The sequence below is a fragment of the Myotis myotis genome, unplaced genomic scaffold (assembly GCF_014108235.1).
Source record: "Myotis myotis isolate mMyoMyo1 unplaced genomic scaffold, mMyoMyo1.p scaffold_m19_p_3, whole genome shotgun sequence".
Classification (NCBI taxonomy): Eukaryota; Metazoa; Chordata; class Mammalia; order Chiroptera; family Vespertilionidae; genus Myotis; species Myotis myotis.
Window position 1 is genome coordinate 206,961,878 of NW_023416335.1, and position 27,500 is coordinate 206,989,377.

The following is a 27,500-nucleotide window of genomic DNA, read 5'->3' on the forward strand; positions in this document are numbered from 1 at the left end:
CCACAGCCTCCATTCATAAATGCACCTCATGGTCCAAGGTGGCTGCTCTAGTTCCAGGCAACACATCTTCATCCCGGCCAGCAGGGAGGAGAAGTGAAGGGAGGGAAAGGCACAGAGCCTATGCCAGCTCTTTATTAAGGAAGCTCTGGCCCGCCTGGCCAGTTTTGCTCAGTGGATAGAGTGTTGGCCTGTGGACTGAAGGGTCCCGGGTTCAATTCCAGCCAAGGGCACATGCCCAGATTGCAGGCTTGATCCCCAGTAGGGGGCGTGCAGGAGGAAGCTGATCAATGATTCTCATCACTGATGTTTCTATCTCTCTCTCCCTCTCCCTTTCTCTCTGAAATCAATAAAAAATATATATATATATTTTAAAAAGAATCACCGATAGGCTTAAACTGCATTCATTTCTTGACTGTCCTGTGGGACTTTTGTAATCCTATAGATACACATAACTATGCATACCTATATAGTTTTTTTAATGTAAAATGTATGTACTTTTCATGGAATCATACTACACACAGGCTACTTGAAAACCTCAAAATACTAAAAACGATCTTGTTGAAAAAGAACTTTTCCACCGCTTCACATATCACCATCTCTAGTATTTGTGCTGCTTTCATAAGACCAAGAGGTACTCCACTGGGCCTCTCTGACCGTTTCACATAAAAGTTTTCTCCAATTTTTCTAGGATTAAAAATAATGCTGCAGCGAACATCCTTGTACACAAATATTTGTGTGAATTTCTGGTTGTTTGCTTAGGCTAGGCTCCTGCCAGTGGGCCTCTTCTATGTTTTAAAACTTCTGGTCTCTCAAACAAGCCAGGAAGAAGAGATGCCCACATTTTAAAAAATTAAGCAAAGCCAGATGGAACTCCCAGCCAAAGCTGTGGATCGGGGGGAGAAAACCCACTGTTCCCACACTGAATTGACATAAATCGTAGCCAGAAGGAAAGACGCTTCACACACTTGTGAGTCTCTGCTGCCTTATTGTGGGCAAACACATCATTTCTGTCCCGGAGTCTGAGACACCAACCGTGATGACAGCAGCTAATAGTTAAACTGCACTGATTACGTGTCAGACTCTCGTGTGTGCATCATGTACATATCACATACACATATATCTATGCACGTATGTGCACATTTAGTCTTCATGAAAACTCTATCAGGTAGGTGCCATTATTACCCCCAGTTCACGGGGAACGGGGGGGGGGAATTGAGGCGCAGAAGGGTCAGCTGCCAAGCGTGTCATGCCCGTGAGTGTAGGGCTGGGATTGGAACCCGGGCCCCATGGATCTGTGGAGCGTGGACCTGGCCACTATGCTAGACTTCGTGGGCTTCCAGTGGGTTGATGAGGTCCAGCCAAACCCTGAGTTTATAGGAGCGAGTGCATGGGCCCAGCGAGGGTCAGCAAACAACTGTAGGGCACACAGCAGATGTAGGTGCTCCTCACACCTACATTACCTTCTAAGGCGTGTTTAAAGGGACCTACACCTTTCTGAAGCAGCCGCGGTGACTCAGTTTGTGCCCGCTCCTCTCTGGGAGGCGCTCTGGGCTCCCGGCCAGCACGCACGCGTGTTTTGAACACCTGCAGGGAGTGATGGGCATCTGCGTTTGGGCCCAGGTGGGCATGGCCCTTGCCGGGTAGCAGCCAGGCCTGGTGTGCAGGCCTCCTCGCCATCCCGGGCATCCCAGCCTCCGCTCCCGGGCCGTCTGGCTTCTGGGGCTGGTCAGGGAACCAGCGAGGGCCTCTGAGAGTGTGGTGCACGCAGCAGAAAGTACTGTAGGACTTGCCTCAGCACTTTGCGGCTGTGAGAGATGGTGATTCTGATATTTTACATTTTACGATTCTAACCTAAGTGAGAATTCTCAGCTTGCCTTTGATGATTTTGAATTCTCTGAGTCTAGAAAGCTTTGTCCTTTCTTCCCAAAAGCTGGGGCCACCGAAGGCCATTGCTCCTGGCAGCCAGGACGTGGGCTGCCTGGGGGCCATCAGTGTCCGTCAGGCCTCTCGGAGGGAAGGGGCCACAACCTCTGTCCTTTGCCCTCTTTTCCTGGAGCCCCTGGTCTTGTTTTTTGTTGTGTGTTGCTCTCAGGGTGTCCTAGTCCTCGCGCCCGGGGACCCTCCCTTATCTCCTCCTCCAGGCGGGCTGTTGCTCCCGTGAGAGGCCCCAAGGTCAAGCTCAGCTGACCAGTCCAACAGCAGAGTGCGTGTCCCGAGGTTAGGAAATCAGCTTGCGCCCACGTTGGGTGTTATTGCTTTTTGAAAAAAGAAACACAAACACCCCCTCCATGTGCCCTGGGCGTCAGGGCCTCGAATTAGAATGGGGTGCTCCAGGGCCTCTCCTGGGAGTCCCCCACCTCCGGGACTCCTGACCTTCTTGGTTGGAGCTGCCGTCCAACTGCTGCCCACGGCTGGAAAAGACAAACTCTGAGTGTTCGGGATGATGGATGGGCACGTCTAGTGAGAAAGCGGTCCCAGAGTATGGCCAGCAGGGACGTGGGTAGAACCAGCACCGGGACTCAGTCTCCCTGGCACCGCCCTGGTGTGAGTGCCAAGTCTGGGACCAGGGGAGGGTCTGGCCCCTAGACAGGCCTGTAAGGGGTCTCCAGGCTGGAGGCGCTGCGGTGGGGCTCTAAGGACGGGGCCGGAGCCAGGGCAGCCTCACCGGCTGGCTCGCCTGCCTCTCGGGTGCAGGGCTGAGAATGGCCTTGAATACCTTTCCTCCAACGTACTCTGAACATTTAAAATCTACCGGCGAGCTGCGAGGATATAGGACAAGAAGCACCCACGCGTCCTGCGCCCAGGCTCACCGATGGCTGTCATTCGGCCACCTCTACTCTCTCTGGTGCTACTGTCATCTGTGTCTACACATACACAGACCTGTCAGCTCTGTCTCTGTCTAAACACGTACATTTTGCCGAATGTTGTGCCGCAGACATCCGGACACTCTGCATCCTCCAGCGTCACCTCGTAAAAGGACATCCACCCACATGACCAATGGGCACCCACGGGAAATGGAACACTGGCACATTTCCTAACTTACAATCCACATTCCAATGTCCTCAATTGTTTCAATACTGTCTTTTTAAAAGGTCCCGCCCTACATGGTTTGGCTCAGTGGATAGAGCGTCGGCCTGCGGACTGGGGGGTCCCAGGTTCGATTCCGGTCAAGGGCATGTACCTGGGTTGCGGGCACATCCCCAGTAGGAGATGTGCAGGAGGCAGCTGATCGATGTTTCTCTCTCATCGATGTTTCTAACTCTCTATCTCTCTCCCTTCCTCTCTGTAAAAAATCAATAAAATATATTTTTTTAAAAAAAGATATTTACCATTCATCATATTTATTCTGAAGGTGTTTTTGTATTTTATTTTTTGCCTTTCATCATATGTATGTTTTTGACATTATAAAGGTTCTCTCTGTATTACAAAAGAAAGAACCCTGGCTGGGTGGCTCGTTTGTTGGAGTGCCGTCCCGTATACCGAAAGGTTGCGGGTTCAATCCCCTGTCCAGGGGCAGATAGGAGGCAAACAATTGATGTTTTTCTCTCTCTTTCCCTTCCTCTCTCTCTAAAAATTTTTTTAAAAATTAAAACTGATGTATAAATTAAAACTAGTATATAATTAAATTATACTAGTATATAAAATTATAACACTTTTAGGCAGTGATCTTCAACCTTTTTCCTCTCATGGTACACATAAACTAATAACTATAATTCTGAGACACACTGAAAAATATTTTTTACTTTTTGCTGATCTGACAAAATAATAGGTATAACTTTCATTCATTCATACCGGGCGGCTATTGTTGTGTTGGCTGTTGTCATGTTTTTATTTGACAATCCAAGGGGAAAGAGGTCAGTGCTCCTGACTAGTTAGCTATTGTGTGTTTTAAAAATTCTTGCAGCACACGGTTGGAAATTGCTGCTTTTAGGGTATGAAATAAAAAATAAAGGCCTGCCGTGACCCAATTCCACGTCTCACAGAAAACGGTGAGTGATAATGTGGTGTGGACACACGCATGGCCCATTTGCCCAGCTTGGAGAACGGGCCGCTCCCAGTGCCCTGTGCTTGTGTATTTAACCAGCCTCTCAGGCGCGCTCATGAACTCACTGGTACGAAGCATCTCCCTCTTGAGGTCTCTTCCAGAATAGTCTGAGAATCCCAGGGGCTCCCTCCAGCAAAGGCCAGCCCCACTTCCACAAGGGCCAGGCCCCCTGCCAGAGGCCTCAGGGGTACAGCCCTCTCCTTCACACCAGGAGCTGGGTCCTTGCTCCCTGAGGTGGGAATGATGCCAGAATGGGTGGGTCCAGCAAAACTTCCAGCCCAAGCCACACATGGCGTCTGCCCCCGCCCCCGCCCCCCCCCCCCCCCCCCCCAGTGCCCAGCCTCTGGCTCTGAGCGTGGGTCACCCGCCCACACCTAGCACCGTGCCGGGCACACAGTAACTACTCAGGAAACGTGAACTGTTATTACATACCCTATAGGGAGCTCTTGGATTTCTCTGTTTTATAAAATGAGATCCTCCACACATATTTTTCGTAGGTTGCTTTTCTCAGCATCCCTTATACGTTTGGAGATTAAACTATCGCTAAGGGTCAAAACCTTCCGTCTTTGTCTCCGTGATGTGTTCTGTTGCTTTAAATCTTAGGAATGAGCTAAAGTTGAGTTGAGTTAAACTAGTTAAAGTTTAACTGTGAAGCTGTCGCCTGCGTGTTCATTCCTTTGTCCCCGGAGTGTTTGTCCATGTTTGATTCTCAGCCCATGAAGGGTTTCAGGGGGATCAGCTTCCTAGCAGGAGGCGGAGGAGGACCAGGAGAGCCTGCGGTGAGGGCAGGGGAGGAGAAGGCCCACCGGCAAGGGTCCCGGAGCCAGACTCCCTGGCCATCACCACCTCGGGGTCCCACCCCTTCCTTGCTTCTGCTCCAGGAACTTGGGGAGTCTTTCTGGTTCCTCCCTAAACCCCCAACAACGAAGCCTTCAGCAAGTCCTGTGGACCTGTTCCCCTAAATATTCCTCAACCTGGCCCTTCTTCCCACCTCCACTGCCCTCTCCACAGTTCAGTATCTGAGTAGCTGCGATGGTGTCCCCCCCCGCCCCGCCCCCCAGGTCTTGCCACCCGCCTTCTGCCCTTCCCTAATCCCTCATCCACAGGGCAGCCTGTGAAAAGCACAGGCAGGACCTGGTAAAGCGGAAGCCACGCCTTCTGCAGCTCCTCCCTGTTTGCACCAGGACCCGTACAGCTGAAAACTCACAGCAACACTGGAGAGCAAGAAACTGGAAACACCCAAGTATCCAACCAACACGGCAGTGTATGAGCTTCCCACGGCTGCTGTAACACATCGTCCCGAACGTGGTGGCTTCCAACACAGGTTCATTACCTTATGGTGCCGGAGGCCCGGAGTCCAAAATGGGTCTCAGCGCTAGAATCAAGGTGCTGGAAGGGGTGTGCCTGTTCGGAGGCTCTGGGGGAAGATCTGTTCTTTGCCTTTTCCCATTTCCAGAGGCAGCCTGCATTCCTTCTCTCTTAAAAGCCAGAGATGGTGGGTCAAGTCTCTCATGCTGCCATCTCTCTGGGTCTGATTCTTCCCCCCGCTTTCCTGATTTAAGGACTTTTGTGATTACGTTGAACCACCTGGATAATCCGGGAGAGTCTCCTAGCTCCAGCTCAGCAACCTGGATCCCATCTGTTACCGTAATTCCTCCTGTTCATGTAACATAACAGATTCACAGGCTCCAGGAATTAGGGCATGGACAGCTAGGGGAGCCATCCTATCACAAGTAGAATGGAGACAAACTGTGGCCTCTTCCTACAGTGGGACCACATTCTGGGATAGATTCATTGTGAAGTTGCTCTCACTGAAGTTTTAGGGTCCCTCTTTGCCCAAACCCCTTGCAAGGCCCTGAGAGGGACCCCCAAGTCCCTGGTAAAGCTCTGTGAGGGACCCTAGTCACAAGGATCAGACAGTTAATTAGTAAAAATAATATATTTCTGGATTTCATGATGCTTGTGATATTTACCAGTTTTTAAAGAAATCTACAACTTGTGAGTTCTCTTCTCCTTCTAAATATAAATTTAGTCTTGGCCTAATATTCTATTAAATTTTATATATTTTTAAAAGGACCCCCCAAATTATAGAAACTTTAGGCCCTAAAAAACCAGTATGTGCTCTGACCATAGCAGTGAAAACAAATGAGCCGCAGCTGCTTGCACCAATGTGATGACTCTCAAAAACATGACAGTGAGTAAAAGAAGCAGGTCACAGAAAAAAACACCCACAGGATGCCATTTGTATGTGGTCCAACACCAGGCAACATGAAGTTGTATAGTGTATGGGAAGAAGTCCATATATGGGAAAACTATAAAGAACAACAACTGTTTACATAATCGGAGGATAAAGGCCACAGAGATTTGATCAGGGAGAGACACAAAGCAGGCATCTCAGGGACTGGTGATGTTTATTATGTTAACTTGGGTGATGGGAACACAGTTGTTTCCGTGTTAGTTTTAGAATCACAAATATGTTGCATAATCTCTAGCATGAATGATATTGGTTATAATTGAAACTTTTATCTGAAAATAACTGGATTAGCCCGGCCGGTGTGGCTCAATGGTTGAGCATCGACCTATGAACCAGGAGGTCACAGGTTCGATTCCTAGTCAGGGCACATGCCCAGGTTGCGGGCTCAATCCCCAGTAAGGGGGCGTGCAGGAGGCAACCGATCCATGGTTCTCTCTTATCATGGATGTTTCTATTTCTCCCTCTCCCTTCCTCTCTGAAATCAATAACAAAAAAAATAACAAAAAAATAACTGGATTAATTTTTTAAAAGAAACTTAAAATTTTGAGCTTAAAATTCCGCAGTGGCTCTCAGTGCACGTAGAACAAAATTCACACCCCTGGCTGCACCCACTCAGTGGGTGCCCTTCTCTGCTGGCATCTCACGCACACTCCCTTTCACTGTCCCCATCGAGCCACACAGCCTACCTGGCACCTGATCCAGATAGGCCTGCCTGCCACCCCCTCTCCCAGCCCCCTTCTCCCCCCGCCCCCGTTGCTTTCCTCCTTGAAATGGAGACAATCACAATTTGCCGGGACATCCTGGAGGCCCAGTGCCTGGTCTGTCCCGTTGCCCAGGAGGGCTTGGACTTCCATGTTTGAGTTGAGGCTCACATTCCGTGAGGGGGACGAGGCAGATGGGAGAAAGAGGTGGAAGGGAGAACAACGGCTCCAGAGGGAAATGGGGCAAGACCTAGAGATGGAGGGACGGGGGGGTGGGAGAGGAGAGGCCGGCAGAGTATACCCCTGGCTACTCAGGAGTGATGGCCGCTATGCCCTGGAGGGCTGGGTCCCCTCCTCTCAACAAGGTTCTGTGGTTACTCTTTGTCTGGGGGCTGCCCTCACTCCTACCTGGGCAGGTATAACTCAGACTCTTTAAGTGAAAAAGTGATGTGCTGGGGTCCAACCCCAGCAGGTCCAGGGGTTCCCAAAGGTGTAGACGGAGTCGGCGAAGAAGGAATGACACGGAGACAGCATTCAGTTGATCAGCAGCCTAGCCAGGATCTCTAGCCAGGATCTCCAGCCAAGTTCTGGTCTGGATCTCCAGCGAAGTTCTGGTGTTTATTGTCTTGTTACATCTGTATTTATACCAGTTGATTTTAATCCTGTCAATTTCTATCGCAAAGGTTAAGGCGTTTCTTATCTCCATTCCAGGGAGTAAAGATTATGTAGCTTAAGCGTGATTGTTTGTAGTTAAAGTGATTAATTACCCACCTGGCACTTAGTTAAGGGGTTTTATCCCCTCCCTAACTTCAGGGAAAAATTCCTACCTGGGGAAACAACTTTTCTCTGAGAGGTGACCTTCGTTAAAACACATAGCACTAAGGGGAGCAAACATATTAAGAACAGTATGCTATATACACCAGGTCCCTTGAAACATATGCTGTGCAGATGTTTCTTTCCTGCAGCGACTGTGTCAAGGAGCAAGGATGGACCGGCTTCTGGCAGTGATGGACAGCCCTGGCCACATTTTCTCAGTGGCTAGAGCACTGGCCCTCAGACCTAAGGGTCCCGGCTTTGATTCCTGGCCAAGGTCATGTACCTCGGTTGCAGGTTTGATCCCCAGCCCCAGTCAGGGCACATGCGGGAGGCAACCAGTCAATGTGTCTCTCTCACATGGATGTTTCTCGCCCTCCGCCTCCTCCTCCTTCTTCTTCTTCTTCTTCTTCTTCTTCTTCTTCTTCTTCTTCTTCTCTCTCTCTCTCTCTCTCTCTCTCTCTCTCTCTCTCTAAAGGCCAATGGAAGAAACATCCTCGGGTGAGGACTGAAAAGAAAAAGTGATGGACATTTAGGGACATGAGGAATCTAACAGAGTCGAGCCAAAGGGTTTCTACAATCTCCCTTCTTCCTACCAGTCACACGGCTGCAAGGTGACTGAAAAGTGCCCACCCCCCTCCAGCTCTCTGCCCAGCCAGGGGTTTCTCAGAACAGGAACAGCCCTGGCTGCGAGCTGAGCCCCACTCCGGTGTGGGAGGGTGCGGCTCACATCCCCAGCCCCTGCCCACTTCTGCATGTGGATAGCTGCATGTGGGCAGTAGAATAATGGCTCCCAGAGATGTTTGTGTGCTGGTCCCTGGAACCTGTGAATCTGTTATGTCACACGAGAAGGGAGAATGAAGGTTGTTAATTGATTGACCTTGAGGTGGGAGACTATCCTGGATTACCCAAGTAGACCCTGGAATCTCAAAGGTCCTTAAATGAGCGAAGAAGAAGGTGGGAGAGTCGGAACCAGAGAGATGGTAGCATGAAAAGCAATCAGTTGTGGATAGCTTTTGCGATGGAAAGGGTCCGCAAGCCAGGGAATGCAGGTTGCTGCTGGACGTGGGAAAAGGCAACATATGGATCCTCCCCCTAGAGCTTCTGGAAGAAACACACACCTGCCGACTCTGATTTTAGCCCAAGGAGACCCATTTTGGAGTCCTGTCCTCTGGAACCGTAAGATAACACACACGTGTTGTTTTAAGCCACCAAGTTTGGGGTAATTGTTACAGCAGCAGCAGGAGACTATGCACCGGGTAATTTATTCCTTCCCTCTCCTCAGGGTCAAAGGCAGAGCCCCAAGGACGGCCAGCCATAACTCTCTGACCTCACCTGGGCGCTGGGAGGCCAAATTTTCTCTATTCTTAACAGAAGCCCGAATACAGTCATGCGCCGTATAACACGGCAGTCATCACAGGACCACACATCTGACAGCCATCCCACCCTAGGAATATGTGCAGTGTTACACAAATATGTACCATCGTGTTCCATGGCCCACAGTATTCAGTCCAGTAACATGCTGCACAGGCTTATACCCTAGGAGCTGCAGGGGAACGGAATCTGTCACCCCAACTCATGTCTCCCTGGCATAAGGATTATTTTAGGTTGGTTCGTTTTAGGAGGTCCTATCCTGGTGTCGGACACACGCCAAGTGAATTCCTTAAGGTTCCAAAGCCCAGAATACGTGCCCTCTTACAGGACCTCAGGAGACACAGTGGTGCACTGGGAAAGTCACCCTCCTCCTCACCCTCCCGCACGATGCCCCACCTGGGGCACGTCCTTCAGCCATTCCGCACCTCCTGCCTGAAGAATGAATGAAGATGCGATGGATCAAGGCTCCATGCACGTGGCGCACGCACAGGCGCACATCTGTGAAAACATGACTCCCGGATTCCTAATGCGATCTCCCCTCTTCATGCAGGATTTCATTTCACCCTCACACCAGCCCCACGGCGAGCCGGAGCCCCCTTTTTAACGGGATGGAAAAAACAGCAGGGAGGCGGGGGCGTCCCTCCGCGCGACCGCGACCGGTCGGCCGCCCGACCTTCTCCCCGCGCCCTGGGCGCCCGGCGGCCCCCAGGCTCTCCGGGCCCCGGGCTGGGGGCGCGGTGCGGGGCTCGGCGCCCGCCGGAGACTACATTTCCCAGGAGGAGTTGCCCGCATCGCTGCGGCGCCGGGATGTTCACGGGCTCGCGTTCCAGGGGGAGGAGGGAGTTCCGCCGTCTGCCCGGAGCAGCCTTCCCGGGGCGGGTGGGGCCGTGCGGAGGCCAAGTGCGGCCCAGCTGATCTGGAGGCGGCCTTTCCTCACCTGGCGCCCCTCGGCCTCGGCCTCTGCGCCCAACTCTGGGGGGACCCCTCCTCTCAAACCTCCCCAGCTGGGGAGGTGGGCTGCCCGCCGGTGGAAAGCTCCAGCGACCCTCCCTCCATGTCTGGCTCCAGTTCCGGGGGAGAACGTACCGGTCGCTGGGGTGGGCAGGGATGGGGACGGGGCAGTCGCAATCTCAAACCCGGGCCGGGTCGGAGGGAGCTGAACCTAACAGTGCGCCCCCCACCACCTGAGGGAGTCCCGCGGCCGGCAGAAAAACGGGGGCAATGGGGGGCGATCGCGTTGCCTGCCTCCCCAGGCTGGGGGCGCAGAGGCTCGAGAAGCGGGTGGCGAGCACTTTGCAAATGGCAATGCGCCGCGTAAATACAACTCTTCCGTCCTGATGGCATTGGCCTCCCCCAGTGCTGGTTCTCAGAGGTGCACGGACCGGGGGGTGCAGGATGCTCCTGGAACGCCTCCGACCTGGGGGTGTCTTTATTTGGATACCGATGGCCCCATCCAGATCTTGGGGACCAGGAGAACTGTCTTTGGAAACAGCCCAAACAAACCCACCAGAACGTGTTTTCAAATCAGGGAGCTTCGGGGTCACTGGCATCAGCCTTCTTCGCTCACCTGGCCCTTGGTCGCGTCCCTCCCCACCTGTGCCCCCAAGAAAAGCGCGGGCCGGGCAATGGACATCCCTCGGGATGGGGGGAACCCACGCACTTCCCGGCCTCAGTCCTGGACCAGCCTCCCCTCCCCCGCATCCCTGCTGAGACCCCGTCCCGCGTCCGACCCTCCAACCTCCCCTCCCCACAGCCGAGTCGGCACCAGCTCCGCGCAGCGCGGCCGCCGGTTCACCGCGTTGACCAGCTGGAGGCCCCCCTACACCCCACCCCCTACACCCCCCACCCCCCAATCCCGGGAATTGTTTCGGGTGCAGCGAGCTAGGCCTCTGCTTCGGGAATGAACGCGGGTCTGGAGCGGGAGGTGGCGCAGGGTCGGGCCTCCAGCCGCTCACACCAGGGCCCCTGCCAGGCAGGACCTGCGTGCGAGGGGGATGCCTGTCGCCGACCAGGGGTCCTGCCCCCGGGGTGCTGGGGTCCCTCCTGCTGGCCTCTGCGCCCCTGGATCCCCTCGGGGCCCGCCCAGCCCCTCCAGAGCCGGTGGCACCCCGTGCTGGCCTCGTCGATACCTGCCAAGGACGGAGCGATGTGCACATGGTAACAAAGACGCGCATCCTCCCAGCAAAATGGCGGTGGGCCCGGCCCGGCTCCCCGAACGGCCGCTCACTTTCCGAGGAGTCGGTGCCGGGGACCGCCCCCCACCCCGACCCCTTCCCCGGGCCCCGCTTTCCCGCGCCCCGCAGCGCGCAGCGCCTTCCCTCCAGCCGCCCCCAGGGCCGCCTCTGTTGGAGCCTGTGGGCAGCTCCTGGGCCGCGGTCCTCCCGCCCGAGACCCCCGCCTTGGAGGGTGCTTGGGAGGGGACTGCACCCCCAGGCTGGGCCCCAGGGGCGGGGGCAGCGGGCTCTGCCTCTGATACCCCAAAACTAGGCAGAGGGAGGCATACAAATGAATTCCCGGCTCAGCTGCATGGGGAGTGTGGGGGCCTTTGCGGGGCGGAGGCGACTGGGGAGACCCCTCCCCCCTGTCTCGGGGGGCCCTGGGAGCCCTGGGGGTTCGGCCCCAGGAGAGAACCCCCACCGCAGAGGGCAGGGGACCCGCTGGGGGAGAGCCGACGGAGGAGGGGGAAGGGACAGAGTTTGAAAGTGCCCTTCCAACTCTTGCAGAGAAAGTTTGCTTAGGGGCCCAATGGACAGAGAGGGGGTAGAGGTGCGGGGGGCCAGGTCGCGGGGTGACCCCCGAGAGGTGACCGGACCCCGGGGGAGCGACCCCTCCCCCCTGTCCCGGCTCGGCCCGGCTGGGAGTCGCCCGGCTCGGGGCCGCGTGTGTTAGTTGGGGCCGCTTTCCGGCCCCTCCGCCGGGCTGGGGGACCCCGCAGCGGGCCGGGAGCGGGGTCCCCAGGAACCCCAGGGTGGGAGCTTTGCTACGGGGGGTTTCCCGCCTCGGGGCTCCCCGGCTCCGCAGAGCCAGCCCCCCGCAAAGGGGAAATGTGCCGGCGCACCAGCGGTCCTCGGCGCCGTTTGGGGCGCCTGGCGGGCTCGGGGGGCGGCGGCCAGGCCGGCGGGCCGCCTGGCGGGGGAGCCCAGGGAGCCGGGCAGCGACCCCGGGCGGCGGCGGGGAGCGGGAAGGCCCGGGGCGGGGGGAAAGGTCGGATTTGCTCGGCGGAAGAAACACAGATGGCGGCGGCGCAGCGCCATTCCGGGCCCGGAGCAGGCAGCCAGCAGCCCTGTCCTCACCGCGGTCCGCCCGCCGCCGCTAAATACCCGGATGCGCCGCCCGAGCGCCAGACGCGGAGCTGGGAAAAGAGAGGCAGCGGAGGCGGCGGCGGAGGAGGCAGAGCCAGGACCGCAGCCGCCGCGCGCAGAGACAAGCCGACCGGCTGGCGGGGCTGAGCCACGCAGCACCGGCGCCGCGAGCTCTGCCTCCACCCGAGCCCGGTCCCCGAGCACCGGGACTGCGAAGGCCGACCTCGAGGCTTTGCTCGGCCTCCGACGGGGGCCGGCCCTTTTGAAGGCGCCTTCTTCAGCAGCAGGACCGGGCAGCCCACCCCACCATGACCGAGAACTCCACGTCGGCCCCTGCGGCCAAGCCCAAGCGGGCCAAGGCGTCCAAGAAGTCCACGGACCACCCCAAGTACTCGGACATGATCGTGGCCGCCATCCAGGCGGAGAAGAACCGCGCGGGCTCCTCGCGCCAGTCCATCCAGAAGTATATCAAGAGCCACTACAAGGTGGGCGAGAACGCCGACTCGCAGATCAAGTTGTCCATCAAGCGCCTGGTGACCACCGGCGTCCTCAAGCAGACCAAAGGGGTGGGCGCCTCGGGGTCCTTCCGGCTGGCCAAGAGCGACGAGCCCAAGCGGTCGGTGGCCTTCAAGAAGACCAAGAAGGAAGTCAAGAAGGTGGCCGCGCCGAAGAAGGCGGCCAAGCCCAAGAAGGCAGCCGCCAAAGCCCCCAGCAAGAAGCCCAAAGCCACCCCGGTCAAGAAGGCCAAGAAGAAGGCGGCTGCCACGCCCAAGAAAACCAAAAAGCCCAAGACTGTCAAAGCCAAGCCGGTCAAGGCATCCAAGCCCAAGAAGGCCAAGCCGGTGAAGCCCAAAGCCAAGTCCAGTGCCAAGAGGGCCGGCAAGAAGAAGTGACCGGGGAACCTTTCTCGTGGACACTCCTGCCTGTCTCCTGTTTCCTGTAAATACTTTTCCTCTCTCCTACTCCTCACCTGCGGCCCCTGGCCCCTTTCTATTCTGACTTGATGCGAGACAGAATTTGGATTCCTCAGAAATTAGGGACTAGTTCATTCTTCCTTAACCAGTCGTGCAAGGACAGCAAAAAAAAAAACAAAAACACTCATCTCCGTAATGATGAGAATGTACTTCTATTTTGTTCTGTTAATTTGTTATTATTAATCGGCTTAGGGTTTGGGGTGGGTTCGTGTGTTTTGTTCAGGCGGGTGGTTTCTTCGCTGTGAACGTGAATGGAGGATGAGGGAGTGGGGGAGGCCGCTTGTTCGGGCTAGTTGAGAGGGAGCCCAGGGGTTGCAAGATTTGCAGGAATATCTTTGAGACAAGTGGGTTTTCTTTAAGTTGAGCGGCCCCTGTGAGTTTCAGGACCTTGTTGGGGAGGGAGGGGTGGCAGCAGCTGGACGCCAATTAGGGAGGTGGAATAAGCCCTCTGGGGACTCCACCTCCCAGTGGGGAGCAGAGGGGGTCCAAGTCCAGTTTCCTGCTCACTTCTGAGTCTGTCCCTGTGGCTCCCATTGTCCTAGGGAAGGAGGGGGGTGACAGCTGGTCTGAGAAGCTGTGGCTTCTCAGCTGGAAACTAGCCATGGGGGGGGGGGAGGGTCTTTTGTGGCTTGGAAAGTCTCCCGTTGAGGGAGTGGAAACTTTGGGGGAAGGGTGGGGAGTCAGTCAGCCAAGTGCCTCAGTGTGCCCTGTTGAAACTTGGGTTTTTCCACACAATTGGATTGTATTCCCCGGTGTTTTGGTTCCTCCTGTACAAGAGGTGGCTTTGGTGGTCTGGGGAGTCTCCAGCCCTGCCAGCGCCACCTACACACACGTCCCGACCTCTTTATTTCTGCGTCTTTTCTAAGTAGTGGTGGGTGGGGCGGGCGGGGAGTGGACAGTAAGACATACTGCAGTCGACTTTTGAATTGCTAAGTAGTTTCAGAGCTGGTCTGTGTCTGCGTGTAAAGTGTACATACCTGCTTAGAGCTAGCACTTAGTTTCACACCCGGGAGCTGGGAGAAAAAACCTGTACAGTCCTTCCCATAAAATAGGAAAACGCGCAGTTCGCGTCCTACCCCCCCCCCTTTTGTAAAAAGTACCCCACAAGTGTTATTTGTGCCGGGAAGAATTTGCTGTCTTTGTAATTTTGAAACTTTAAAATAAAAACCTGAAAAAGGACAAAACCTGGTTGGTGTTTTTCCTCACTTCTAACACTGGAGAAGGCGGAGCAATTGGGCGGGGGAGTCGCCGGGGAAACCTCTGGGGGCCTTTGCACCTGAGAAAGGAGGGAGGGTCCCATGAGCTCCCAGAAATGGGAACCTTAGGGCTTGGGGGACCGAGCGTGGCGCGGGCTGCTCCTGCCTTTGGGTCCAGAGCAACCCCTCCCGGCGGTGGGTGTATGGGATGGGGCTGGTGGGCTGGGCCCGCCGCGTGGCCTCCCTTCCCCTCCGCCGACCGCTCGCGTCTCAACTTACAGATGAAGCCACTCCGTCCTCTGTGCATCCCGCCCGGCTCCGCCCACCTGCCCCTGGGCCCGCCTTCCTGCCCCTCCGAGGGAGCCCTTCCCGCTCCGATTGGCTAGCAGGGTTCCGGCCCCCGGCCACGTCACGCGGCCTCGGGGCGCTGGGCTCCCAACCGGCGGGCGCACTCGCGCGGGGTAGGCGAGGTGAGTGCGATGTGGGCTGTCTCCGCGATCCGCGCCGCGCCCTCCCGGGCCCCCGGCCGCTGCGCGCACTCCGCGCTGGCCCAGCTGCGTGGCATCCTGGAGGAGGAGCTGGAAGGGATCCGCGGGGCTGGCACCTGGAAGAGCGAGCGGGTCATCACGTCGCGTCAGGGGCCGCACATCCGCGTCGACGGCGTCTCCGGAGGTAACTCCCCCTCCCGGGAGTCGTTGCACTCGGGCGGCTGGTGAGAGGGCCTTCCGAGGCTTGCGCTGAATGGAGGTCCTGCGCTCGTAGCCGCTGGCCCCTGTTCCAGCTATCAGACCTACTTTACTCATGTTAAATCTGGTTAAACCCGTTTCCACGAAGGGAGGTGATTTGCCCTTGAGCACTTGTTTGATTAAGAGGGCAGAGTGGGCCAGACCCAGCCTGGGAGAATGTGAGAAAAAAGAGACATGCCCAGCTGGGTCCCAGCTGCTTCAAGGACGGGTGATGGGAAGGCGAAGCGAGAAACCCGGCATTTCTGGAGCTGCTGCTTTGTGCAGGCCTCTCAGAGCTGCACGTGGACTTCTGTAACTCTCCGCTTTACAAATGAAAGGCTCAGAAGTGAGCTGCCCCAAAGCCCCCAGCGAGCGGCAGGCAGAGCTGGGCTTTCGTCCAGGTCCTCTGGTAGTGGAGCTGGAAGGTCAGCTAATGGGCCAGAGAGGCCAACTTCCTGGCCAGTCTCAGCGAGCAAGGGGCGCATGCTGCTGCAGGAGTCACACCAGGAATTGGACCACCCGGTCACCCTCTGTCCGTGCCAGTCCCAAGTGGGTACTGGTTATAAAGGCTGCCCTCTGCTCAGGAAGTAGGCATGGAATCCTTGGTGCTCTTGCACTCATTTGTAAAATGGCGGTACCAGGAAAATCCCTACCTCCCCCCCCCCCCCCCCCCGCCCAACCCCCACAGGAAGCTTGGAGCAGGTCAAAAGATGGGAAATGAGGAGACCCCAGGTGCTCCTCCCTTTTTGCCTTCCCCAGGCTGAGTGAACCTTCCTCAAGCCGCTTTTTCCTCCTCGGGTATAATTCAAGGTCCAGGTCTCAGAGGCACCCCTTGTTGCCCTGTGATTCTATATCAGGCAGCAAAGTCAACTGTGAAGTTTGAGAACCACAGTGAGCATCTGACCAAACCCTGTTCATTTACCCATGAGGTAACCAAGGCTCAGATGAGGGGTTGCTGGTGTCCTCAGGGAGGGGAGGAGCCTGTGAGTTCCTCCTTGGGGTGGGGGTGGGGGGGGTGATTCAGAGCCAGAGTTTAAATTTCTCATCTTTCAAGATGCCACTCAGACCCTTTCCTGACCTCTCCTCTCCTGTAGCTGGTGGATTCAGTGCCTCCTAGGGGCCCCCAGATCCCCATCCTGGCCTCTGCCCCAGAATGGATCGTACTGTGTGGTGGTTGCCTCCTCAAGGGGAATCCTGATTCATTTACTGCCTGGGTCCCCAGGGCCTAGCACGGACACCTTTCCAGGCCTTTCCTTAGGGCCTTGAGCTGCTGTCTGTTTTCTGTCCCCCACTTCAGAAATCCTTAACTTCTGTGCCAACAACTACCTGGGCCTGAGCAGCCACCCCGAGGTGATCCAGGCAGGTTTGAAGAACCTGAAGGAGTTTGGAGCTGGCCTTAGTTCTGTCCGCTTCATCTGTGGGACCCAGGTATACAGTGGCTGATGTGGGAAGGGGGCGGGTAGAGTGGGGCCTTGTCCCCAGCTGTCTGCTTCCCACAGTCAGCAGGGCTGATTTAGCCAACTCAGCTCATCCTATCTCAGGGCTGTGGGCCCCAGATACCATCCACTAGAAAGACTGGGTTCAGGCTTCTGTTTTGCTGTGAAGGTTTGGGCAAGAAACCACATCTCCCAGCATCTATTTTCCCACCTGCAGAACAGAGTCCACCGGTCCTACAGAAAGGAAGAATAGAAGGCAGGGATTGAGGTAGAGGGCTCTGGAGCAATTCTGCCTATGCCCAGTTCCCAGCACCACCTTTTTATTATTATTATTTTTTTAATCCTCACCTGAGGTTATGTTTACTGATTTTAGAGAGAGAGGAAGGGAGGTGGAAAGAGACATAGATGTGAGAAAGAAACATCGTTCGTTGCCTCCCATACACACCCCAACAGGGGATTGAACCCACAACCTTAGGTACATGCCCTGACCAGGAGTCGAACACGAAACTTTTTCATGTATGGGACAACACTCCAACTAATTGAACCACCCGGCGAGGGCCCAGTACCACCTTTTATTGACTCTGTTACTCTGGGCAAGTGACTTAACCTCTCTGTGTCTCAATCCTTTTATTGGTAAAATGGGGATAATAGTGCTTAATAGAGTCTACAAATTACAGAGTTAATACATTTAAAAATGCTTAGAACAGTGCTTGACACACAGCAGTGCTCAATGAATGTTCGTTATTTTGTAATATTTCAAAATAAACTTACATAAACATGAAACTTACTGTGCTTACTGTGTGTCAGGTACTGTTTTAAGAACATTACAAACATTAACTCATTAATGCTTGGAACTATCCTCAGTGGTAAGTGTTGTTTTCGCCCCTGTTAAGGAGGACACTGAGGCCCAGAGAAGAGAAGTGACTTGCTTAAGGCTTTCATGGTAGGATTTTAACCCAGGTGACCTGGCTCAAGAGTCCATGCTCCCGACTACTTGTAATTATGACCTATTCTCTCAGAAAGTTGAGGATGAAATGAATGATGGAACTCCTAAGTCAGAGCACTTTCCAACAAAATCCTGGACAGCTCTCAAATCTAAGAATTCAAGGTCCAAATGAACTTAGAGTTACTTATGTAATCCACTTCTTTGCCATAAAGCAACCAAAAAAGACACTCAGTTAGATACTAGCAAGACACATCTTCCTTTGCCATCAGTACCCATAATTTCACTGTCAACCCTCATTACAAAAAGAAGAGCCGGCCAGGAAGGGACACCGAGCAAGTCCCTAATTCCTCCGTGAGAACCATCTGCCAGATTCCTGTTGGCTCTGAGGAACCCTTGTGGTGAAGAAAGAAGGGAAAGGCCCGGGCTGGAGGCCTTCTAGGCTGGGTGTGTTTATGATCTTCTAAGCCTCTGTCCCCAGGACCTGTGCCATGTGACCCTGCAGGAATTAACACCTGTCTCACTCGCTTTCTTCAGAGCATCCACAAGAATCTAGAAGCAAAGATAGCCCGCTTCCACCAGCGCGAGGATGCCATTCTTTTTCCCAGCTGTTTTGATGCCAATGCTGGCCTCTTTGAGGTGTGTAGGGGCCATGGGTGGGAGTTGGCGAGGACTGCTAGGCTGTAGAAGGAGAGGGCAATCAGGAGAACCTGGCAGGATGCCAGTGCCATGGCTAGAGGTTCCAGTGATCATTTCTTAGGGAGGTCAGGTGAGGCAGTAGGTGCTCCAGAAAGAATCCTGAGGCTTGCAAGGAGGCTGTCTCTCAGGGTATTTGGGGATAACCTACATCAGCTGGATGGCTGAGGGGGGCAGGGGCCAGGCACTCACCAAACATATTCCAGTGGCAGGGGCCCAGAGAGAGGCAGAGGGCTCCTTGCCTCCCTGCCCAAAGAAATGCCCTGGTTGGCAGTGAAATTTGGACTCGGGAATCATAGGAGAGGGAGGACACCAAGGTGGTTGGGTGATGGTTCTGCTCCAACTGCCTTCTTCCAGGCCCTGCTGACCCAAGAGGACGCAGTCCTGTCAGATGAGCTGAACCATGCCTCCATCATCGATGGCATTCGTCTTTGCAAGGCCCACAAGTTCCGCTACCGCCACCTGGACATGGCCGATCTAGAGGCCAAGCTGAAGGAGGCTCAGGTGGGGCAAGGCCCAGGGGTTCTGGGGCCCAGGGCTGGGCTTATCTTCAAGGCCAACTCCACACTCAAAGACAGCCTGCAAAGTTTGAAACTGCCCAAATTTGCACCCAAGTCCCTCAGACCCAGAGCTTTTTTCCATTGCATCACGTCACCTTGGGTACCTTATAGGTGTGGCAGGCTCTTAGGCATAGTGGTGGATGGACTTATGGGAAGAACTGGCCCCACCCCACGCTGCCCTCTGAAGGGGGCACGGAGAACATGCTCACTCTCAGGGCTAAGTGTGCTCCCGACTGCCCTGGAGGGGATGGGTAAGGCTCAGAGAGGCAGAGGTGAGGGAGATGTTCCAGTCCCACCATACGAGGCTTATGTGCCCGCCTCTGTGCTGGGCGCTGGGCAGAGTGAGCTCAGAAGGTGGGTGGTTTGGGTCACCTCGTGACACCAGCTGCCACCTGTCCTTGCCTTCCCCTGCAGAAGCATCGACTACGCCTGGTGGCCACTGACGGGGCCTTCTCCATGGACGGCGACATTGCACCCCTGAAGGAGATCTGCCAACTCGCATCTCGATATGGTGCCCTGGTCTTTGTGGACGAGTGCCATGCCACTGGCTTCCTGGGGGCCACAGGACGGTGGGCACATGTGGCACCTAAGGCCTTGGGTTGGGCTTCTAAGGGTGGGTGGGAAACCAGGCGGCCAATAGTGGCAGTGGCAGTGGCAGCTTTCCTTGCAGGGGCACGGACGAGCTGCTGGGCGTGCGGGACCAGGTCACCATCATCAACTCCACACTGGGGAAGGCGCTGGGCGGAGCATCAGGTGCCGACAGGGTTGTGCCCCTGGGGTCCCCTTATCCACATGCAGGGCCCTAGAGGAGTCTCAAGGGAGGTGGGGAGGGGACACTTGGCACTGCGGACAAGAGGGCAGCGTGGACTATACTCTCGGGAGGGGCTTAGTGTAGGCTCTGGCTCCTGGGCCCTGACTACTCCCACCTCTGCCCTTGTTTCTCAGGGGGCTACACGACGGGGCCTGGGCCCCTGGTGTCCCTGCTCCGGCAGCGTGCCCGGCCCTACCTCTTCTCCAATAGCCTGCCGCCTGCTATCGTTGGCTGTGCCTCCAAGGCCTTGGACATGCTCATGGAAGACAACTCCATTGTCCAGTCTATAACAGCCAAGACCCAGCGGTGCAGTGCCTGGCAGGGGTGGAAAAGGCGGGGGGAGGGGGGCCGCTGAGGCCTGCCTGTGTGCTTGCCCAGCCCCCGCCGACAGGTGCTCACACCACATCCCCCGCCCGTTTCACTGGGACGCAGCTTGGTCTCTTCCTTCCATTTCCTCCCATTTCTCTGCAAAAGACCCTGTGTCTGCCCGTCTTATGTAATTCTTTCAACCTCTCTTTTCGGTCTATTTCTTCCTCTGCCTGGCTCCCCGTTGGACTTTCTGACTGCACCTCTGTCTTGTTGGTCTCTACAGACTCAGGCCCAGATCTGGGATCCTGTGCCCATCAGGAGTGGGTGTGAGTGATCCCCAGTCCCCCAGGACCTGTCACACCCTGCTTGTGCCCACAGGTTTCGCAGTCAGATGCAGGCTGCTGGCTTCACCATCTCAGGAGTCAATCACCCCATCTGCCCGGTGATGCTGGGTGATGCCCGGCTGGCCTCTTCCATGGCGGACGACATGCTAAAGAGAGGTAAGGAGACCAGGACAAAAGGACTGGCTGTGGGTCCTGAGAGAAAAGAGGGAGGAGTGAACCCCTAGACTGTGACATTCCCCTTTGTCCCCACCCTCCTACCTTTTTTGGACCAGCTGTCCAAATGTGGAAACCCAGGCCACAGGGCAATCCATGTCGAAGAGACCATGGACTGCCCCCTTGCCCTCTGTGATCCTTAGGAAGCAAGAGCTATATGTCATGCCCCAAAGCCTGCCTGGCTCTGATGAGTCCCAGGTTGGCTCTCTCTACCTTCTCAGGCATCTTTGTCATCGGGTTCAGCTACCCAGTGGTCCCCAAGGGCAAGGCCCGGATCCGGGTACAGATCTCAGCAGTGCACAGTGAGGAGGACATTGACCGCTGCGTGAAGGCCTTTGTGGAGGTGGGGCGGCTGCACGGGGCGCTGCCCTGAGCCCTCCCTCCACAGCGACGAAAGGGATCTCTGATCATCCGCCCAGGCCAGAGGCCCTGAGCCCTGTCGGAGTCCTAGGGCCAGGCTGGGGCAAGGCTTGTGCTTGTGGCCATGAGTATGAAACAACCGTGGAAATTGGTTGTGATGCGTTGGTCTGCTTTATTCTCTCTGAGCAGGTTGGTCTGCTCTGTGATGGGTTGAAGAAGCAGGCAGGAGCCGGGACTTGCGGGCAGGCTCCTGAAAGTAGACCTCAGAGCTGAACACCTCCCCCAGATTAAGATGAGAGCCAGGCGGCTGGGCTAACAGAGCAGGGTCCACCATCTGGCTCAGCTGGCCCCCGTGCTGCTGTAGAGGGAGCCGAGCATCAGCCCTGCAGGGCCTTTCCCACGCCACCCCCCCACCCCCCCCAGCCTCCAGAGTCTAGCCTTGGGCACCCCTTGTGCTTCTCCCCATCCAAAGGACGACTCACAGCTGCCCAGATAAGAAGGCTGGACACCCAAACCCGTGTTTAGACGAGAGGCTGAGGATTCAAGCCCCAAAGGAAAGAATGTGGGTCACTACTGGAGAGGCCCTGCTGCCTGGCACCCTGTGTTCTAGCCACTCTAGGCCCCATCCTCTGTGTGTGCCTCATCCCCCCACCCCCCTGTTCCCGCACGACTGGATTTATGTTAACGTAGGGCCTTCCAGCTCCCTCCTCTCAAGGCCTAATGGCTTGATGGTCAGCCGCCAGGGGGCGCAGCGAGCTCAGGCTCTGGCCGCTATGGCCACGCCCCTGCAGACTCCAGGCCTTGGACTCTGGGCTGCCGCCAGGAGGCCCACTGGCTTCTGTGAAGGCCCCATCCACCTTTGTCCTCCACAACGCCTCGCAGCGTCCCTATTGGAGATGGTACCCCCCCTTCCCACAGTCCTTTCCCCGAGCCCTTCTCCACTGCCCTCCCCACTCAGCCTTATGGGCACCTGGTGCGGGCGGGGGATGGCTCCGGTCTCAGTGATTAGCCTTGGGAAGCTCTTGCGTAGTTGGCTGGGGTAGAGCAGGGAGGCTGAAAAGGCCCTTATTAACAGGGAACTAGGACAAGGTGTGTGATGCCCTGCACCCCCAGCCCTCCCCTTTCCTTGGGAATCTTGGGGTGGACTATCTGGTTGAGTTCCAGCCCAACCCTGCAGGATCTTAACACTGGGATTCTGGAAGTCCTAACCTGTGGTCTGGAACAGCTTGAGACTGGGGTCAAGGAGCACAGGGCGCTGGGGGTACAGCCAGGGGAAGGGGCTGCTGTGACCACATCAGCAGCAAGAACCCTTGAATGCTGCCACCACCAGGGGAAGGCACCTGGTGCCACATGCACTGCTACAGCAGTGAGGTGCATAGCCTGTAGCTTGATGTGTAAGGTTTTTGCCAGCAGGCACAATACAAACCTGGCAGCCACGGTCATTGTCACATCACAGTGGGTGTGCCCTACCCAGCGAAGCCAGAGCACCTGGCCCAGGTCCGCTAGCTGTTGGCTGGCTTTCCCCAATGGACAATATGAGCAGCTGTAGGGTCGTGCCATCCTGGACCTGGCCACTAGCGCACCATGCAGCTGACCAGTATGTGGTAGCCTGGCCCACTGCCATCCATGAGGAGCAGCAGCAGCTCTGGTCGCATGCGTGGGCTTGGGCGGTACTGGACACTCGCAAGAGGCTTGAGGGCCCGTCATGGGTCAGCTGCACTTCTTACGCAGGGCCGGGGGCTCAGAGGAGGGCTCCCAGGGCACACAATCCACATCCTCTGCACTGGGCACAGGGTTCAAGCTGTGGCTGCCAGGAAAAGGAGTTGGAGCAAAGGGAGGAGGGGGTGCTAGGGGCATGAGGACATGCCCTTCCCGCCTGCCCCAAGGCCAGGCCTTCTGTGGTCCCCTCCATCCTTCCCTCTGCGTCTACTATCAAAGCTGCTCAGCCTCACAGCTGCTGGGAGTTCCCCTAGTTTGCCAGAACCCAGCCAAGGGTAAGGAGTGGCCTTGCGGGCTGGGGGCCCCCACGGGGTGGTAGGACAGTGTCAGGGATCTCAGGGGCTTCCCAGGTGCAGGCATGCCAGCCACATTAGTGAGTCTGGGCTTCTGGGAGTCGATGGGTGCATTACTTTCCATTCATAAAGGGTGGTTGTGATTCTAAAACCCCAGCACACTGAGTCTAGAATCCTACAAGTCTGCCTTTCAGTGATCACAAGATCCTTCGGTTCTAATTCACTCAGTCTGCTAGCTCTGAATTCAGATTTGGAGAGTTCAGGTCTGAGTCCCAATACCTTCAGTTCAGGGGGTCTCTGCTTCCAAAAACCCGAGGATGCCCTGGGCCTGGGGTGAGCCATCAGGCTTTGGAGCAGTGCTTCTGAGCACTCACAGAAACACCAGGGGCCCGCAAGGAGCCGCTTCTGAGGAGTTCCCCCGCTCCTCTGGCCTTGATGCAAGGCTTGGCTTTGTCAGCATCCCCTCATACTATTTGCACTCTCCCAGACTTCCCCCCTCCCAGCTTCTGGAAAGACTCCTCATGCGGTTCCTACCACCTCTCCTCTCCCTTTTAACTCCTTGCAGTCTGCACCTCGCCCTCTAAGTGCCGGCCTCTATCCCTTTTGGCCACGTGGTCCACTCTAAGAGGTCAGGCCAGAACCCCGTGACTGAGTCAGCCATCCACCAAGACCTTTTAACCTGTTTAGCTGTTGAGTGTAAAGAGGCTTCTAACAGGTCACTTGTTAAATCACTCCCAATCTGCATCCTTTTCACTGCAGCCATAATAAGCTAATTACAAAATAAATTGGCAGGTTATAGCCCTGCTCTAGAACTTCTTACTAGTTCCCCCGTTGCCCTCTGGCTAAAGCAAGACTCTCTAGGCTGGTACATAAACCCTCCAGTCTCCAGCCAGACTGAACCCCTTAGGGGTTCTGGACCAAGCTTAGGGAAGCTGATAGGTCTCAAGGTTCTCAGGGTCTGGGGGAGGAGTCCCACCTGAAGAATGCAGAAAAGGGGCTCATTCTGGTTTCCCAGCCTAGGACACCTTAGGCTAGGAATCCTTTCTGAACTTGGGTTGGAGCAGGGAGAGGGGAGGAGGGGAGTGGAATCCTTGGGCAGAGCCACAGGAGGTGGGAATGCCAAGGATGGGTTGGGCCCTGGGCACAGAGGGGTTAACTACAAAGCGAATAGGAGAGCAAGATCAATGGGTTACTCACTGCAGAAAGGGAGCAACGAAAAGGCAGAGAGAAGCCTTGCAGAAGAGCATGCCACCTGGGGGAAATCCGGGACTGAGGAGGCGGCGGCCACTGGGCACTCTGGAGGGACTGCCCGAGTCTGGCTCAGCAGAGGAGGGGCCTTAAAGGAGAAGAGGGAGAAGTGAGAGGCAGATCTCTATCTGCAGGGAGGCACCAAGGGGCGGCCAGGAGCCAGGAGGCAGCCTCAGCCTGACTGGTTCACCCAGGATCAAGCGGGGGCCTAGTGCCCAGGATCCAGGTGGGTGTAGCACTGGGAGGGTCTTTTGCATGCTGGGGCAGGGCGGGGAGTAGGGAGACATCTATTTTCTTATCTCTCCCTGTCTCCCTTGCCCTTAATTTGTCCCACCAACCTAGAGGTCCCAGGGGGAATCCACAGGTAGTAGCCGATGTGGGGTGGGGCAGGGGTGGGGGTGGACACAGCTTGCACCAACGCACGTGCACATACACGCACACAGGTTTTCACAGCAGCACCTGTTACAGTGCTCTCATGAGCTCCAGCCTGGGAGTCAGTACCAGGATGGCAGCGGCCCCGCATCTGCCATTGCGAGCGTGCTCTTCAGCTTCCCGTGTGCCCTCTCTGAGCCTTGACTTCCTCATGTGCAAAGGGGTGGGGGTGGGGGGGGACCTATATGTGGTGTTCCCAGCTGTGCTGTGGCTCTTACCAAACTGGACTCTCCAATGACAGGGATGCCACCCAGGTTTTGCTGGCCTTGACCCATGTCCAAGAGTCTTCCCTGAGCTTCAGGTGCCCCATTGAGAAGAAAGTATACCTGCTCCTGAGGCTGGAGTGCCCCTCTCCTCCCCCTCCATGTCCTCCCCATCTCTGCCTGTGTCTTTACCTGCATCACTGGTTGGAGGTGTCCATCACTTCACCTTCACACTCAGTCAGCACTATGGGGATGTCCTCTAGGGAGCTGAGAAACCCACCTCAGACACCAATGTAACTGTGCCAGGAGCTTGCACAGTAGGTCTCTGTCCCCCCACACCTCCCCTCCCCCTCCAGGAGCTTCTAGCCGGGAGATCTAGCCAGACCCAGGCTGAGGAAACTAGACCCTGGGTCAAGTGACCAGGGCTGGCAGCCCCTGCCTGAGAGGTCCAGCTTCTCTTCCCCAGGTGATCATCTGCTGGAGAGATGGCTGATGCCCAGAACAATTCGCTAGACAGCCCAGGGAGTGTGGGGGCTGTGGCCGTGCCTGTGGTCTTTGCCCTCATCTTCCTGCTGGGCACCGTGGGCAACGGGCTGGTGCTGGCGGTGCTGCTGCAGCCCGGCCCCAGTGCGTGGCAGGAGCCAGGCAGCACTACGGATCTGTTCATTCTCAACCTGGCAGTGGCCGACCTCTGCTTCATCCTATGCTGCGTGCCTTTCCAGGCCGCCATCTACACGCTGGACGCCTGGCTCTTCGGGGCCCTTGTCTGTAAGGCTGTGCACCTGCTCATCTACCTCACCATGTACGCCAGCAGCTTCACGCTGGCCGCCGTCTCCGTGGACAGGTGTGCCTGGGGCCGGGTGGGGGAGGGAAGACCTGAACAGATGCTCATTGGCCTTAGGAGAGAGAGAATGGGGGACCCAAAAGGGACATGGAGAGAGGAAAGGAACAGCTCTCTGGCCACCACCGTCCAGTCTCTGGGCATCTGCAGGGCGGGCTTGAGGGGACCATCCTGCCCTCCCCGACTCCATGATGAGCTTCCCCCAAAGATCTCTGTCTCCAGTGTCCTCACCAGGTCTGGCACATGACAGGTGCTGTGTGAGTGAAATGAAGGGGAAGGAATACATGAAAGGACTCAGATATTTATTACCACCCATGCCTGGCCCGGGTGCAGTCATCCATAGCTGTTTGCAAGGCTTGAAACTTGGGGTCAAATCCAGGCTCGCTCTCTAGCCGATGAGCTTGGCCAAGTCACTGTTCTCTGTACCTCCAGGCACTTCTCTAAGCGCTTTGCCCGTGAACCCCCTTAATCACCACCACCCGGGAGGCAGGTCGAGTGGTAACCCCACTGCTCCACCAACCCCAGGTCCCCTCGCAGCGTTTCGGGGTGGGGGTGGGGGGTGAAGGGCGCGGATGCGGGCCGCGCTGACCGGGCGCCCACCCGCAGGTACCTGGCCGTGCGGCACCCGCTGCGCTCACGGGCCCTGCGCACCCCGCGCCACGCGCGCGCCGCCGTGGGCCTGGTGTGGCTGCTGGCGGCGCTCTTCTCGGCGCCCTACCTCAGCTACTACGGCACCGTGCGCTACGGCGCGCTGGAGCTCTGCGTGCCCGCCTGGGAGGACGCGCGCCGCCGCGCCCTCGACGTGGCCACCTTCGCCGCAGGCTACCTGCTGCCGGTGGCCGTGGTGAGCCTGGCCTACGCGCGCACGCTGCGCTTCCTGTGGGCGGCCGTGGGGCCCGCGGGCGCGGCGGCGGAGGCGAGGCGCAGGGCCACGGGCCGCGCGGGGCGCGCCATGCTGGCGGTGGCGGCGCTGTACGCGCTCTGCTGGGGCCCGCACCACGCGCTCATCCTCTGCTTCTGGTACGGCCGCTTCGCCTTCAGCCCGGCCACCTACGCCTGCCGCCTGGCCTCGCACTGCCTCGCCTACGCCAACTCCTGCCTCAACCCGCTGGTCTACGCGCTCGCCTCCCGCCACTTCCGCGCGCGCCTCCGCCGCCTGTGGCCCTGCGGCCGCCGCCGCCGCCGCCGCGCCTGCTGCCCCCCGGGCTCCCGCCGCGCCCTCCGTCGCATCCGGCCGGCGTCCTCGGGCCCTGTCGGCTGCCCCGGGGACGCCCGGCCTCGGGGGAGACTGCCGGCGGGCGGTGGCTGGGGCGGAGAGCCCGGGGAGGAGGCTGCCCGAGGCGGGGAGGCTGGACCAGCCCTGACTCCCGCAGGACCGAAATAAACCTTGTCCGCCTCCATTCTGCTCGGTGTCCTCTGTCTGTCACCCCCTTCCCCCAGGGCCAGAGCTGCGAGGGGAGGGGATGCGCAAGGCCAGAAGCCCTGTGAGGAGCAGAGGCTGAGCTGGGGTCCCAGCCCAGTGGACACCCCTGGGTGGTGAAAATGGATGGATACAGCTTAGAGCACCCCCTAGACAGGCAGCCCCCAGACTGTCTGCAGGAGAGCAGGCCCTCCCCCATCCCTCCAACTCCATCAGCTGCTTCTAAACCCTGCTCCCTCCACAGCCCTTTCTCCCTTCCAAGTCCAGTTCTGGGTTAATACTGGCAGC

General features: G+C 56.9%; 3 protein-coding genes across 4 annotated transcripts; all 3 read left to right on the forward strand.

Moving 5' to 3' along the window:
- Window positions 1–12,511: 12,511 nt before the first annotated feature.
- LOC118651072 (histone H1.0) lies at window positions 12,512–14,647 on the forward strand. Its single transcript, XM_036299838.1, has one exon. The coding sequence runs from the start codon at window positions 12,798–12,800 to the stop codon at window positions 13,380–13,382; it is 585 nt and encodes a 194-aa protein (XP_036155731.1). The 5' UTR covers window positions 12,512–12,797; the 3' UTR covers window positions 13,383–14,647.
- Window positions 14,648–15,064: 417 nt separating this feature from the next.
- GCAT (glycine C-acetyltransferase) lies at window positions 15,065–21,214 on the forward strand. Its single transcript, XM_036300881.1, has 9 exons — window positions 15,065–15,331; window positions 16,682–16,812; window positions 18,301–18,402; window positions 18,817–18,963; window positions 19,434–19,588; window positions 19,690–19,772; window positions 19,965–20,136; window positions 20,518–20,639; window positions 20,918–21,214. The coding sequence occupies exons 1-9, from the start codon at window positions 15,139–15,141 to the stop codon at window positions 21,067–21,069; spliced, it is 1,257 nt and encodes a 418-aa protein (XP_036156774.1). The 5' UTR covers window positions 15,065–15,138; the 3' UTR covers window positions 21,070–21,214.
- Window positions 20,520–27,192, forward strand: GALR3 (galanin receptor 3). 2 transcript variants are annotated; one of them, XM_036300882.1, is made up of 4 exons: window positions 20,615–20,639; window positions 24,451–24,542; window positions 25,418–25,795; window positions 26,399–27,192. In XM_036300882.1, the coding sequence occupies exons 3-4, from the start codon at window positions 25,437–25,439 to the stop codon at window positions 27,174–27,176; spliced, it is 1,137 nt and encodes a 378-aa protein (XP_036156775.1). In that variant the 5' UTR covers window positions 20,615–20,639; window positions 24,451–24,542; window positions 25,418–25,436; the 3' UTR covers window positions 27,177–27,192. The 2 variants fall into 2 exon arrangements, with proteins under 2 accessions (XP_036156776.1, XP_036156775.1); XM_036300883.1 differs by lacking the exon at window positions 24,451–24,542 and having other exon boundaries at window positions 20,520–20,639.
- Window positions 27,193–27,500: the final 308 nt, after the last annotated feature.

What these genes read in the sequence shown, in the direction of transcription:
- LOC118651072 (XM_036299838.1), top strand. Translation starts at nt 12,798, where the DNA reads ATGACCGAGAACTCCACGTCGGCCCCTGCGGCCAAGCCCAAGCGGGCC.
- GCAT (XM_036300881.1), top strand. Translation starts at nt 15,139, where the DNA reads ATGTGGGCTGTCTCCGCGATCCGCGCCGCGCCCTCCCGGGCCCCCGGC. An exon ending in GCTTCATCTGTGGGACCCAG is followed by an intron (nt 16,813 to 18,300) that starts GTATACAGTGGC and finishes CGCTTTCTTCAG; the next exon opens with AGCATCCACAAGAATCTAGA. An exon ending in GGCGCTGGGCGGAGCATCAG is followed by an intron (nt 19,773 to 19,964) that starts GTGCCGACAGGG and finishes CTTGTTTCTCAG; the next exon opens with GGGGCTACACGACGGGGCCT.
- GALR3 (XM_036300883.1), top strand. Translation starts at nt 25,437, where the DNA reads ATGGCTGATGCCCAGAACAATTCGCTAGACAGCCCAGGGAGTGTGGGG. An exon ending in GCCGCCGTCTCCGTGGACAG is followed by an intron (nt 25,796 to 26,398) that starts GTGTGCCTGGGG and finishes GCCCACCCGCAG; the next exon opens with GTACCTGGCCGTGCGGCACC.